Source organism: Poeciliopsis prolifica, unplaced genomic scaffold, assembly GCF_027474105.1.
Source record: "Poeciliopsis prolifica strain line A6 unplaced genomic scaffold, Auburn_PproV2 SCAFFOLD049, whole genome shotgun sequence".
Lineage (NCBI taxonomy): Eukaryota > Metazoa > Chordata > Actinopteri > Cyprinodontiformes > Poeciliidae > Poeciliopsis > Poeciliopsis prolifica.
This window is the reverse complement of record NW_026562424.1, coordinates 3,844,586-3,860,603: the sequence shown is the minus strand read 5'-3', so window position 1 is coordinate 3,860,603 and position 16,018 is coordinate 3,844,586. Positions and strand designations below refer to the sequence as shown.

The 16,018-nt window shown below is 31.4% G+C and overlaps 1 protein-coding gene and 2 long non-coding RNA genes across 3 annotated transcripts in view; all 3 read right to left on the bottom strand.

The window, feature by feature from the left end:
- The window catches only part of LOC129377644 (alpha-tectorin-like), a 31,176-nt gene that overhangs the window by 14,341 nt on the left and 817 nt on the right, over nt 1-16,018 (bottom strand). Inside the window, 3 exon segments of the mRNA XM_055057747.1 lie at nt 14,171-14,194; nt 14,409-14,432; nt 15,963-15,989. Of these exon segments, the coding sequence (XP_054913722.1) occupies nt 14,171-14,194; nt 14,409-14,432; nt 15,963-15,989 (75 nt within the window).
- On the bottom strand, nt 2,569-5,325 carry LOC129377649 (uncharacterized). The gene is made up of 4 exons (XR_008607950.1): nt 5,300-5,325; nt 4,488-4,511; nt 4,129-4,155; nt 2,569-2,597 (listed from the first exon to the last, which is right to left on the bottom strand). It is a non-coding gene; the product is annotated as an uncharacterized LOC129377649 (long non-coding RNA).
- Nucleotides 11,450-13,655, bottom strand: LOC129377650 (uncharacterized). Its single transcript, XR_008607951.1, has 3 exons — nt 13,357-13,655; nt 12,998-13,024; nt 11,450-11,466 (listed from the first exon to the last, which is right to left on the bottom strand). It is a non-coding gene; the product is annotated as an uncharacterized LOC129377650 (long non-coding RNA).

Sequence of the window (16,018 nt, the reverse complement as noted above, 5' to 3'; positions counted from 1 at the left end):
AGGTTTGAAAATTTCACTTCTGTTGTGAGAAATGCAAGAAAGCGACTGAGAAAGTGTAATAATAAAATATGTAAAAGTAAAGTTTGACGTCATTTTGTAATGTGTTTTAGAAATTCAAACATGCTATTGTATTGAAACAAACTTTTGACAGAAACGTTGAGCTTACTTCGATTTTGAGTGATCACTCCGGCTACAAAAACAAAGATAAAATTAGAATAATTTAGGTCAATAAAATAAAATGTGTGCAGCATTTTAATTAAAATGATCCATCGTAACGACTTATGAATATGATTTATTGTAAACAACTTATTAATTATTTAATTAACAATAATAATTAGAGGTACATTTGAAGGCTGTCTTGTTACTTTTATCAATTAAAACATATATAATTGTTATAGATGGATGCAGTTACCTTGATTCTGAGTTGTCCTTCCAGCTGTAAAAACATAGAGATATTATTGGATATTAAATTAGGATGACTTATGTCAGTAAAAGAAGAAATGTGTTTTGTGTGGGCAGGTGTAAACAATTGCTTACTTTGGAATGACTAAAAAGTTTCGACTGTATTCTTATTTCTCAGTTAACTAATAAAAATAATAATATTTAAATCAGTGTTTCTCAAAACATTTCAGACTGAGGATCACTCACTCCATTTACAAACACTCACACACAGACCACATAACTAGAAATTCACCCACAATAACACACCTTAATATTTATAACCTGAATATATATATTTAGTCCAATAACTCATCTTTATTCCTTCTAACGTGAAAGGTGGCGCTGTTTCGTAAATGTGCCACAATAAAACCATGAACAAGTCGACTTGGGGCGTTTTGAGTTTGGATTGTAAGCTTGAAAATTTTGGAAAATACATGGAAATCCAAAAGGTTCCTTACTACTAGCTCTTTACCTTGGGGTATTTGTAATTTAGAAACATGATAAAAGAAAATAGACCTGACTTGTTTGGCAAAAAGCAGGTAGTCCAACATAAGTGATTTATTTTAGGTGTTTAGATGCAATATGATATTACGTTCAGCACCGTAAACTAGACCTGTATGCCTGCTGCATGTTATGTATCATAATAATGTTGAAAACAAAAGTTCTGCAATTCCTCCTGAGAGTTTCCTTTTTAGTGACTGGGTGTTAGGCCACTTATCCACCATTATTTTTAACCACAGTCCTTTGGTGAGTTAACTGTAGCAGCTCACTTTCAGCTCCAGTCACAGCAAATAAACCCTTGTTTACCTGCAGTACCGCGCAGACCACTGGGGGGCGCCCATGGACCATTAATGGTCCCGAACCACAGTTATTAAAAACTGATGCAAAGACAATGTAGGTCTAATGTCGGAGATTTTGTTACTTTGTGTTTTGGAAATTTGAATATTATTGCCTGTAGGATTCTTAGACAATTAAAAGATTAGATGATGGACAAGACGACAGTCTAACTTTTAACCAATTTTGATTCTGGAATAACACTATTCCAGATGAAACAACAAAAATATTATTGAACATGATTTTTTTTTTAATAAACGTGAGAGAAGAAGAATAATTCTGTTGAAAGTTTAAATTATTCTGGCTTGTTTTTTTAGACACAAACCACCGAATTAAATAACTGCCAGAAACTTATTTGTTTCTGTTTTTTAAAGCAAACAAAAAATTTCTAAAACCAGCACAGACACAGAGTGAAGTTTAAAAAATCCACTTTAGGTGTATTTAAAACATCATCCTGGAAAACTGCTCTATAAATCATAAAATTAACCCTAATTCTGGATTAGGATTATCTGGTCACATATATTACAACAGAGTTTCCTGCTATACTGCATTGCTTCTGCAGACTTGATAACAGAAACGAAAAATCTGTATAGAGGAGACCGTGCTCTGCTTGGAAACATAATCATAATAATATATAGAGGTAAAGTCTGATATTATATACATATTTATGCACAGATAGACAGAAACTTCAGCTCACCTGTAGTTGTCTGCGTTGTCACTCCAGCTATAAAAAACAGACGCATCATTGACCATTAAAATATTATTATTAAAATTGACCTGTTTTCTGCAAGACGATTTAAACCACTACAGGAATGGCTATCATTCCTGTATACCAGGAATGACAGCCTGGAATCATAATTCAGGCTGAATTATGATTCAGCTTGGAATAATTGCAATTATTAAATATGCAATTAATAATGCATATTTAAATTTTATCAGTTACATGATATCTCAACTTCATGAGATATCATGATTTATCATTATTTGTGTTGTAAGAATAATGAAAATAATAATATCTTGAAATAAGAAGATATATGAACTTTCAGCTTACTTTGATTATTAGTGATCACTCCGGCTACAGAAACAAAGATAAAATTAGAATAATTTAGGTCAAAAAAATAAAATGTGTGCAGCATTTTCATTAAAATGATCCATCGTAACGACTTATGAATATGATTTATTGTAAAACAACTTATTAATTATTTAATTAACAATAATAATTAGAGGTACATTTGAAGGCTGTCTTGTTACTTTTATCAATTAAAACATATATAACTGTTATAGATGGATGCAGTTACCTTGATTCTGAGTTGTCCTTCCAGCTGTAAAAACATAGAGATATTATTGGATTAAATTAGGATGACTTATGTCAGTAAAGAAGAAATGTGTTTTGTGTGGGCAGGTGTAAACATTGCTTACTTTGGAATGACTAAAATGTTTCGACTGTATTTTTATTTCTCAGTTAACTATAAAATAATAATATTTAAATCAGTGTTTCTCAAACATTTCAGGCTGAGGATCACTCACTCCATTTAACAAACACTCACACACAGACCACATAACTAGAAATTCACCCACAAATAACACAACTTAATATTTATAACCTGAAATATATATATTCAGTCCAATAACTCATCTTTATTCCTTCTAATGTGAAAGGTGGCGCTGTTTTGTAAATGTGCCACAATAAAACCATGAACAAGTCGACTTGGAGCGTTTTGAGTTTTGGATTGTAAGCTTGAAAATTTTGGAAATACATGGAAATCCAAAAGGTTCCTTACTACTAGCTCTTTACCTTGGGGTATTTGTAATTTAGAAACATGATAAAAGAAAATAGACCTGACTTGTTTGGCAAAAAGCAGGTAGTCCACATAAGTGATTTATTTTAGGTGTTTAGATGCAATATGATATTACATTCAGCACCGTAAACTAGACCTGTATGCCTGCTGCATGTTATGTATCATAATAATGTTGAAATCAAAAGTTCTGCAATTCCTCCTGAGAGTTTCCTTTTTAGTGACTGGGTGTTAGGCCACTTATCCACCATTATTTTTAACCACAGTCCTTTGGTGAGTTAACTGTAGCAGCTCACTTTCAGCTCCAGTCACAGCAAATAAACCCTTGTTTATATCTGCAGTACCGCGCAGACCACAGGGGGCGCCCATGGACCATTAATGGTCCCGAAACCACAGTTTATTAAAAACTGATGCAAAAACAATGTAGGTCTAATGTCGGAGGTTATTTTATTACTTTGTGTTTTGGAAATTTGAATATTATTCCTGTAGGATTCTTAGACAATTAAAAGATTAGATGGATGGACAAGACAAACAGTCTAACTTTTTAACCAATTTTGATTCTGGAATAAAAAAACAACAAAAATATCATTGAACGTGATTTTTTTTTAAATAAACGTGAGAGAAGAAGAATAATTCTGTTGAAAGTTTAAATTATTCTGGCTTGTTTTTTAGACACAAACCACCGAATTAAATAACTGCCAGAAAACTTATTTGTTTCTGTTTTTTAAAGCAAACAAAAAATTTCTAAAACCAGCACAGACACAGAGTGAAGTTTAAAAATCCACTTTAGGTGTATTTAAAACAACATCCTGGAAAACTGCTCTATAAAATCATAAAATTAACCTAATTCTGGATTAGGATTATCTGGTCACACATATTACAACAGAGTTTTGCTGCTATACTGCATTGCTTCTGCAGACTTGATAACAGAAACGAAAAAATCTGTATAGAGGAGACCCTGCTCTGCTTGGAAACATAATCATGTAATAATATATAGAAGTAAAGTCTGATATTATATACATATTTATGCACAGATAGACAGAAACTTTCAACTCACCTGTAGTTGTCTGCGTTGTCACTCCAGCTATAAAAACAGACGCATCATTGACCATTAAATTATTATTATTAAAATTGACCTGTTTTCTGCAAAGACGATTTAAACCACTACAGGAATGGCTGTCATTCCTGTATACCAGGAATGACAGCCTGGAATCATAATTCCAGGCTGAATTATGATTCAGCCTGGAATAATTGCAATTATTAAATATGCAATTAATAATGCATATTTAAATTTGATCAGTTACATAATATCTCATCACTTATGAGATATCATGAATATTTATCATTATGTGTGTCGTAAGATTAATGAAAATAATAACATTTTGAAATAAGAAGATATATGAACTTTCAGCTTACTTTGATTATTAGTGATCACACCAGCTATGGAAACACAGAGAGATATCATTGAACATTAATTTAATTAATCTCTATCACAAAAGACTTGTTTCTTGTTTAGGAAGATTAAACCACTACATTCATTGCTATGATTAACAATTTTCCATTGTAATATTCAGTAATGATTATTTATCATTATCTAATTAATAAGAATGATAAAAATAGAATAATTTCTTGAAAGATAGCTCTAAACTTTCAGCTCTTCTTGATGTTGAGTTGACATTCCAGCTATAAAAACACAGATAATATTGAATATTGAATTATGATTAATAATATCAATTACTATGATCTGACCTATTAAGTTGGAGTAACTTCACTTTTTTAATAAAATAGACATTTATGATAAGTCGTTTTGGTGCATTTCTCCAATCGTCCTTGACGTTTGCAAAACAGTAAATGTATTTCTCAAAGCAATTCATGCAAAGAGCAAAACACCATGAATTATCTGCAAAAGACGGTTTATTTCTGAGAGAAAACTGGCTGAGCTAATGCTTCACAAATATACCTACACTGGAGAAACTTAGCATCTATGTGGGCAAAATTCACCAGCTGAGCACAGATTTAGATAAAACATCTAACAGAAATGTATGATTTTAATATTCAACAAGCAGGTTTGAAAATTTCACTTCTGTTGTGAGAACTGCAAGAAAGCAACTGAGAAAGTGTAATAATAATATTTAAAAGTAAAGTTTGACGTCATTTTGTAATGTGTTTTAGAAATTCAAACATGCTATTGTATTAAAACAAACTTTTGACAGAAACGTTGAGCTTACTTCGATTATTAGTGATCACTCCGGCTACAGAAACAAAGATAAAATTAGAATAATTTAGGTCAATAAAATAAAATGTGTGCAGCATTTTCATTAAAATGATCCATCGTAACGACTTATGAATATGATTTATTGCAAACAACTTATTAATTATTTAATTAACAATAATAATTAGAGGTACATTTGAAGGTTATTTTTTATCAATTAAAACATATATAATTGCTATAGATGGATGCAGTTACCTTGATTCTGAGTTGTCCTTCCAGCTGTAAAAACATAGAGATATTATTGGATATTAAATTAGGATGACTTATGTCAGTAAAAGAAGAAATGTGTTTTGTGTGGGCAGGTGTAAACAATTGCTTACTTTGGAATGACTAAAATGTTTCCACTGTATTCTTATTTCTCAGTTAACTAATAAAAATAATAATATTTAAATGAGTGTTTCTCAAACATTTCAGGCTGAGGATCACTCACTCCATTAACAAACACTCACACACAGACCACATAACTAGAAATTCACCCACAAATAACACACCTTATATTTATAACCTGAAATATATATTTAGTCCAATAACTCATCTTTATTCCTTCTAATGTGAAAGGTGGCGCTGTTTTGTAAATGTGCCACAATAAAACCATGAACAAGTCGACTTGGGGCGTTTTGAGTTTGGATTGTAAGCTTTAAAATTTTGGAAAATACATGGAAATCCAAAAGGTTCCTTACTACTAGCTCTTTACCTTGGGGTATTTGTAATTTAGAAACATAAAAGAAAATAGACCTGACTTGTTTGGCAAAAAGCAGGTAGTCCAACATAAGTGATTTATTTTAGGTGTTTAGATGCAATATGATATTACGTTCAGCACCGTAAACTAGACCTGTATGCCTGCTGCATGTTATGTATCATAATAATGTTGAAAACAAAAGTTCTGCAATTCCTCCTGAGAGTTTCCTTTTTAGTGACTGGGTGTTAGGCCACTTATCCACCATTATTTTTAACCACAGTCCTTTGGTGAGTTAACTGTAGCAGCTCACTTTCAGCTCCAGTCACAGCAAATAAACCCTTGTTTATCTGCAGTACCGCGCGACCACTGGGGGCGCCCATGGACCATTAATGGTCCCGAAACCACAGTTTTGATTAAAAACTGATGCAAAGACAATGTAGGTCTAATGTCGGAGGTTATTTTGTTACTTTGTGTTTTGGAAATTTGAATATTATTCCTACAGTATTCTTAGACAATTAAAAGATTGGATGGATGGACAGACAACAGTCTAACTTTTTAACCAATTTTGATTCTGGAATAAAAAAACAACAAAAATATTATTGAACATGATTTTTTTTTAATAAACGTGAGAGAAGAACAAGAATTCTGTTGAAAGTTTAAATTATTCTGGCTTGTTTTTTAGACACAAACCAAAAATTAAATAATTGCCAGAAAACTTATTTGTTTTCTGTTTTTTAAAGCAAACAAAAAATTTCTAAAACCAGCACAGACACAGAGTGAAGTTTAAAAAATCCACTTTAGGTGTATTTAAAACAACATCCTGGAAAATTGCTCTATAAAATCATAAAATTAACCTAATTCTGGATTAGGATTATCTGGTCACATATATTACAACAGAGTTTCCTGCTATACTGCATTGCTTCTGCAGACTTGATAACAGAAACGAAAAAATCTGTATAGAGGAGACCCTGCTCTGCTTGGAAACATAATCATGTAATAATATATAGAGGTAAAGTCTGATATTATATACATATTTATACACAGATAGACAGAAACTTTCAGCTCACCTGTAGTTGTCTGCGTTGTCACTCCAGCTATAAAAACAGACGCATCATTGACCATTAAAATATTATTATTAAAATTGACCTGTTTTCTGCAAAGAGATTTAAACCACTACAGGAATGGCTATATTCCTGTACACCAGGAATGACAGCCTGGAATCATAATTCCAGGCTGAATTATGATTCAGCCTGGAATAATTGCAATTATTAAATATGCAATTAATAATGCATATTTAAATTTTATCAGTTACATGATATCTCAACTTCATGAGATATCATGAATATTTATCATTATTTGTGTCGTAAGAATAATGAAAATAATAATATCTTGAAATAAGAAGATATATGAACTTTCAGCTTACTTTGATTATATAGTGATCACACCAGCTATGGAAACACAGAGAGATATCATTGAACATTAATTTAATTAATCTCTATCACAAAAGACTTGTTTCTTGTTTAGGAAGATTTAAACCACTACATTCATTGCTATGATTAACAATTTTCCATTGTAATATTCAGTAATGATTATTTATCATTATCTATTAATAAGAATGATAAAAATAGAATAATTTCTTGAAAGATAGCTCTAAACTTTCAGCTCTTCTTGATGTTGAGTTGACATTCCAGCTATAAAAACACAGATAATATTGAATATTGAATTATGATTAATAATATCAATTACTATGATCTGACCTATTAAGTTGGAGTAACTTCACTTTTTTAATAAAATAGACATTTATGATAAGTCGTTTTGGTGCATTTCTCCAATCGTCCTGACGTTTGCAAAACAGTAAATGTATTTCTCAAAGCAATTCATGCAAAGAGCAAAACACCATGAATTATCTGCAAAAGACGGTTTATTTCTGAGAGAAACTGGCTGAGCTAATGCTTCACAAATATACCTACACTGGAGAAACTTAGCATCTATGTGGGCAAAATTCACCAGCTGAGCACAGATTTAGATAAAACATCTAACAGAAATGTATGATTTTAATATTCAACAAGCAGGTTTGAAAATTTCACTTCTGTTGTGAGAACTGCAAGAAAGCGACTGAGAAAGTGTAATAATAAAATATTTAAAAGTAAAGTTTGACGTCATTTTGTAGTTTGTTTTAGAAATTCAAACATGCTATTGTATTGAACAAACTTTTGACAGAAACGTGAGCTTACTTCGATTATTAGTGATCACTCCGGCTACAGAAACAAAGATAAAATTAGAATAATTTAGGTCAAAATAAAATGTGTGCAGCATTTTCATTAAAATGATCCATCGTAACGACTTATGAATATGATTTATTGCAAACAACGTATTAATTATTTAATTAACAATAATAATTAGAGGTACATTTGAAGGCTGTCTTGTTACTTTTATCAATTAAAACATATATAATTGCTATAGATGGATGCAGTTACCTTGATTCTGAGTTGTCCTTCCAGCTGTAAAAACATAGAGATATTATTGGATATTAAATTAGGATGACTTATGTCAGTAAAAGAAGAAATGTGTTTTGTGTGGGCAGGTGTAAACAATTGCTTACTTTGTAATGACTAAAATGTTTCGACTGTATTCTTATTTCTCAGTTAACTAATAAAATAATAATATTTAAATCAGTGTTTCTCAAACATTTCAGGCTGAGGATCACTCACTCCATTTAACAACACTCACACACAGACCACATAACTAGAAATTCACCCACAAATAACACACCCTTAATATTTATAACCTGAATAATATATATTTTAGTCAATAACTCATCTTATTCCTTCTAATGTGAAAGGTGGCGCTGTTTTGTAAATGTGCCACAATAAAACCATGAACAAGTCGACTTGGAGCGTTTTGAGTTTGGATTGTAAGCTTTAAAATTTTGGAAAATACATGGAAATCCAAAAGGTTCCTTACTACTAGCTCTTTACCTTGGGTATTTGTAATTAGAAACATGATAAAGAAAATAGACCTGACTTGTTTGGCAAAAAGCAGTAGTCCAACATAAGTGATTTATTTTAGGTGTTTAGATGCAATATGATATTACGTTCAGCACCGTAAACTAGACCTGTATGCTGCTGCATGTTATGTATCATAATAATGTTGAAAACAAAAGTCTGCAATTCCTCCTGAGAGTTCCTTTTTAGTGACTGGTGTTAGGCCACTTATCCACCATTATTTTAACCACGTCCTTTGGTGAGTTAACTGTACAGCTCACTTTCAGCTCCAGTCACAGCAAATAAACCCTTGTTTATCTGCAGTACCGCGCGGACCACAGGGGGCGCCCATGGACCCATTAATGGTCCCGAAACCACAGTTTGATTAAAAACTGATGCAAAGACAATGTAGTCTAATGTCGAGGTTATTTTGTTACTTTGTGTTTTGGAAATTTGAATATTATTCTGTAGGATTCTTAGACAATTAAAAGATTAGATGGATGGACAAGACAGACAGTCTAACTTTTTAACCAATTTTGATTCTGGAATAAAAAACAACAAAATATCATTGAACATGATTTTTTTTTAATAAACGTGAGAGAAGAAGAAGAATTCTGTTGAAAGTTTAAATTATTCTGGCTTGTTTTTTAGACACAAACCAACAAATTAAATAATTGCCAGAAAACTTATTTGTTCTGTTTTTTAAATCAAACAAAAATTTCTAAAACCAGCACAGACACAGAGTGAAGTTTAAAATCCACTTTAGGTGTATTTAAAACAACATCCTGGAAAACTGCTCTATAAAATCATAAAATTAACCTAATTCTGGATTAGGATTATCTGGTCACATATATTACAACAGAGTTTCCTGCTATACTGCATTGCTTCTGCAGACTTGATAACAGAAACGAAAAATCTGTATAGAGGAGACCCTGCTCTGCTTGGAAACTAATCATGTATAATATATATAGGTAAAGTCTGATATTATATACATATTTATGCACAGATAGACAGAAACTTTCAGCTCACCTGTAGTTGTCTGCGTTGTCACTCCAGCTATAAAACAGACGCATCATTGACCATTAAATTATTATTATTAAAATTGACCTGTTTTCTGTAAAGACGATTTTAAACCACTACAGGAATGGCTATAATTCCTGTATACCAGGAATGACAGCCTGGAATCATAATTCCAGGCTGAATTATGATTCAGCCTGGAATAATTGCAATTATTAAATATGCAATTAATAATGCATATTTAAATTTATCAGTTACATGATATCTCATCACTTCATGAGATATCATGAATATTTATCATTATTTGTGTCGTAAGAATAAGAAAAATAATAATATCTTGAAATAAGAAGATATATGAACTTTCAGCTTACTTTGATTATTAGTGATCACACCAGCTATGGAAACACAGAGAGATATCATTGAACATTAATTAATTAATCTCTATCACAAAGACTTGTTTCTTGTTTAGGAAGATTTAAACCACTACATTCATTGCTATGATTAACAATTTTCCATTGTAATATTCAGTAATGATTATTTATCATTATCTATTAATAAGAATGATAAAATAGAATAATTTCTTGAAAGATAGCTCTAAACTTTCAGCTCTTCTTGATGTTGAGTTGACATTCCAGCTATAAAAACACAGATAATATTGAATATTGAATATGATTAATAATATCAATTACTATGATCTGACCTATTAAGTTGGAGTAACTTCACTTTTTTAATAAAATAGAACATTTATGATAAGTCGTTTTGGTGCATTTTTCCAATCGTCCTTGACGTTTGCAAAACAGTAAATGTATTTCTCAAAGCAATTCATGCAAAGAGCAAAACACCATGAATTATCTGCAAAAGACGGTTTATTTCTGAGAGAAAACTGGCTGAGCTAATGCTTCACAAATATACCTACACTGGAGAAACTTAGCATCTATGTGGGCAAAATTCACCAGCTGAGCACAGATTTAGATAAAACATCTAACAGAAATGTATGATTTTAATATTCAACAAGCAGGTTTGAAAATTTCACTTCTGTTGTGAGAACTGCAAGAAAGCAACTGAGAAAGTGTAATAATAAAATATTTAAAAGTAAAGTTTGACGTCATTTTGTAATGTGTTTTAGAAATTCAAACATGCTATTGTATTGAAACAAACTGTTGACAGAAACGTTGAGCTACTTCGATTATTAGTGATCACTCCGGCTACAGAAACAAAGATAAAATTAGAATAATTTAGGTCAATAAAATAAAATGTGTGCAGCATTTTAATTAAAATGATCCATCGTAACGACTTATGAATATGATTTATTGCAAACAACTTATTAATTATTTAATTAACAATAATAATTAGAGGTACATTTGAAGGTTATTTTTATCAATTAAAACATATATAATTGCTATAGATGGATGCAGTTACCTTGATTCTGAGTTGTCCTTCCAGCTGTAAAAACATAGAGATATTATTGGATATTAAATTAGGATGACTTATGTCAGTAAAAGAAGAAATGTGTTTTTTTGTGGGCAGGTGTAAACAATTGCTTACTTTGGAATGACTAAAATGTTTCCACTGTATTCTTATTTCTCAGTTAACTAATAAAAATAATAATATTTAAATGAGTGTTTCTCAAACATTTCAGGCTGAGGATCACTCACTCCATTTAACAACCACTCACACACAGACCACATAACTAGAAATTCACCCACAAATAACACACCTTAATATTATAACCTGAAATATATATATTTAGTCCAATAACTCATCTTTATTCCTTCTAATGTGAAAGGTGGCGCTGTTTTGTAAATGTGCCACAATAAAACCATGAACAAGTCGACTTGGAGCGTTTTGAGTTTGGATTGTAAGCTTTAAAATTTGGAAAATACATGGAAATCCAAAAGGTTCCTTACTACTAGCTCTTTACCTTGGGTATTTGTAATTTAGAAACATGATAAAGAAAATAGACCTGACTTGTTTGGCAAAAAGCAGGTAGTCCAACATAAGTGATTTATTTTAGGTGTTTAGATGCAATATGATATTACGTTCAGCACCGTAAACTAGACCTGTATGCCTGCTGCATGTTATGTATCATAATAATGTTGAAAACAAAAGTTCTGCAATTCCTCTGAGAGTTTCCTTTTTAGTGACTGGGTGTTAGGCCACTTATCCACCATTATTTTTAACCACAGTCCTTTGGTGAGTTAACTGTAGCAGCTCACTTTCAGCTCCAGTCACAGCAATAAACCCTTGTTTATCTGCAGTACCGCGCGGACCACAGGGGGGCGCCCATGGACCATTAATGGTCCCGAAACCACAGTTTGATTAAAAACTGATGCAAAGACAATGTAGGTCTAATGTCGGAGGTTATTTTGTTACTTTGTGTTTTGGAAATTTGAATATTATTCCTGTAGGATTCTTAGACAATTAAAAGATTAGATGGATGGACAAGACAGACAGTCTAACTTTTTAACCAATTTTGATTCTGGAATAAAAAAACAACAAAAATATCATTGAACGTGATTTTTTTTTAAATAAACGTGAGAGAAGAAGAATAATTCTGTTGAAAGTTTAAATTATTCTGGCTTGTTTTTTAGACACAAACCAACAAATTAAATAATTGCCAGAAAACTTATTTGTTCTGTTTTTTAAATCAACAAAAAATTTCTAAAACCAGCACAGACACAGAAGTTGAAGTTTAAAATCCACTTTAGGTGTATTATTTAAAACAACATCCTGGAAAACTGCTCTATAAAATCATAAAATTAACCTAATTCTGGATTAGGATTATCTGGTCACATATATTACAACAGAGTTTCCTGCTATACTGCATTGCTTCTGCAGACTGAACAGAAACGAAAAAATCTGTATAGAGGAGACCCTGCTCTGCTTGGAAACATAATCATGTAATAATATATAGAGGTAAAGTCTGATATTATATACATATTTATGCACAGATAGACAGAAACTTTCAGCTCACCTGTAGTTGTCTGCGTTGTCACTCCAGCTATAAAAACAGACGCATCATTGACCATTAAATTATTATTATTAAAATTGACCTGTTTTCTGCAAAGACGATTTAAACCACTACAGGAATGGCTATAATTCCTGTATACCAGGAATGACAGCCTGGAATCATAATTCCAGGCTGAATTATGATTCAGCTGGAATAATTGCAATTATTAAATATGCAATTAATAATGCATATTTAAATTTGATCAGTTACATGATATCTCATAACTTCATGAGATATCATGAATATTTATCATTATTTGTGTCGTAAGAATAATGAAAATAATAATATCTTGAAATAAGAAGATATATGAACTTTCAGCTTACTTTGATTATTAGTGATCACACCAGCTATGGAAACACAGAGAGATATCATTGAACATTAATTTAATTAATCTCTATCACAAAAGACTTGTTTCTTGTTTAGGAAGATTTAAACCACTACATTCATTGCTATGATTAACAATTTTCCATTGTAATATTCAGTAATGATTATTTATCATTATCTATTAATAAGAATGATAAAAATAGAATAATTTCTTGAAAGATAGCTCTAAACTTTCAGCTCTTCTTGATGTTGAGTTGACATTCCAGCTATAAAAACACAGATAATATTGAATATTGAATTATGATTAATAATATCAATTACTATGATCTGACCTATTAAGTTGGAGTACTTCACTTTTTTAATAAAATAGACATTTATGATAAGTCGTTTTGGTGCATTTTTCCAATCGTCCTTGACGTTTGCAAAACAGTAAATGTATTTCTCAAAGCAATTCATGCAAAGAGCAAAACACCATGAATTATCTGCAAAAGACGGTTTATTTCTGAGAGAAAACTGGCTGAGCTAATGCTTCACAAATATACCTACACTGGAGAAACTTAGCATCTATGTGGGCAAAATTCACCAGTTGAGCACAGATTTAGATAAAAACATCTAACAGAAATGTATGATTTTAATATTCAACAAGCAGGTTTGAAAATTTCACTTCTGTTGTGAGAACTGCAAGAAAGCAACTGAGAAAGTGTAATAATAAAATATTTAAAAGTAAAGTTTGACGTCATTTTGTAATGTGTTTTAGAAATTCAAACATGCTATTGTATTGAAACAAACTTTTGACAGAAACGTTGAGCTTACTTCGATTATGAGTGATCACTCCGGCTACAGAAACAAAGATAAAATTAGAATAATTTAGGTCAATAAAATAAAATGTGTGCAGCATTTTAATTAAAATGATCCATCGTAACGACTTATGAATATGATTTATTGCAAACAACTTATTAATTATTTAATTAACAATAATAATTAGAGGTACATTTGAAGGTTATTTTTATCAATTAAAACATATATAATTGCTATAGATGGATGCAGTTACCTTGATTCTGAGTTGTCCTTCCAGCTGTAAAAACATAGAGATATTATTGGATATTAAATTAGGATGACTTATGTCAGTAAAAGAAGAAATGTGTTTTGTGTGGGCAGGTGTAAACAATTGCTTACTTTGGAATGACTAAAATGTTTCGACTGTATTCTTATTTCTCAGTTAACTAATAAAAATAATAATATTTAAATGAGTTTCTCAAACATTTCAGGCTGAGGATCACTCACTCCATTTAACAAACACTCACACACAGACCACATAACTAGAAATTCACCCACAAATAACACACCTTAATATTTATAACCTGAAATATATATATTAGTCCAATAACTCATCTTTATTCCTTCTAATGTGAAAGGTGGCGCTGTTTTGTAAAGGTGACACAATAAAACCATGAACAAGTCGACTTGGAGCGTTTTGAGTTTGGATTGTAAGCTTTAAAATTTTGGAAAATACATGGAAATCCAAAAGGTTCCTTACTACTAGCTCTTTACCTTGGGGTATTTGTAATTTAGAAACATGATAAAAGAAAATAGACCTGACTTGTTTGGCAAAAAGCAGGTAGTCCAACATAAGTGATTTATTTTAGGTGTTTAGATGCAATATGATATTACGTTCAGCACCGTAAACTAGACCTGTATGCCTGCTGCATGTTATGTATCATAATAATGTTGAAAACAAAAGTTCTGCAATTCCTCCTGAGAGTTTCCTTTTTAGTGACTGGGTGTTAGGCCACTTATCCACCATTATTTTTAACCACAGTCCTTTGGTGAGTTAACTGTAGCAGCTCACTTTCAGCTCCAGTCACAGCAAATAAACCCTTGTTTATCTGCAGTACCGCGCAGACCACAGGGGGGCGCCATGGACCATTAATGGTCCCGAAACCACAGTTTATTAAAAACTGATGCAAAAACAATGTAGGTCTAATGTCGGAGGTTATTTTGTTACTTTGTGTTTTGGAAATTTGAATATTATTCCTGTAGGATTCTTAGACAATTAAAAGATTAGATGGATGGACAAGACAGACAGTCTAACTTTTTAACCAATTTGATTCTGGAATAAAAAAACAACAAAAATATCATTGAACATGATTTTTTTTTTAATAAACGTGAGAGAAGAAGAAGAATTCTGTTGAAAGTTTAAATTATTCTGGCTTGTTTTTTAGACACAAACCAACAAATTAAATAATTGCCAGAAAACTTATTTGTTCTGTTTTTTAAATCAAACAAAAAATTTCTAAAACCAGCACAGACACAGAGTGAAGTTTAAAAATCCACTTTAGGTGTATTTAAAACAACATCCTGGAAAACTGCTCTATAAAATCATAAAATTAACCTAATTCTGGATTAGGATTATCTGGTCACATATATTACAACAGAGTTTCCTGCTATACTGCATTGCTTCTGCAGACTTGATAACAGAAACGAAAAAATCTGTATAGAGGAGACCCTGCTCTGCTTGGAAACATAATCATGTAATAATATATAGAGGTAAAGTCTGATATTATATACATATTTATGCACAGATAGACAGAAACTTTCAGCTCACCTGTAGTTGTCTGCGTTGTCACTCCAGCTATAAAAACAGACGCATCATTGACCATT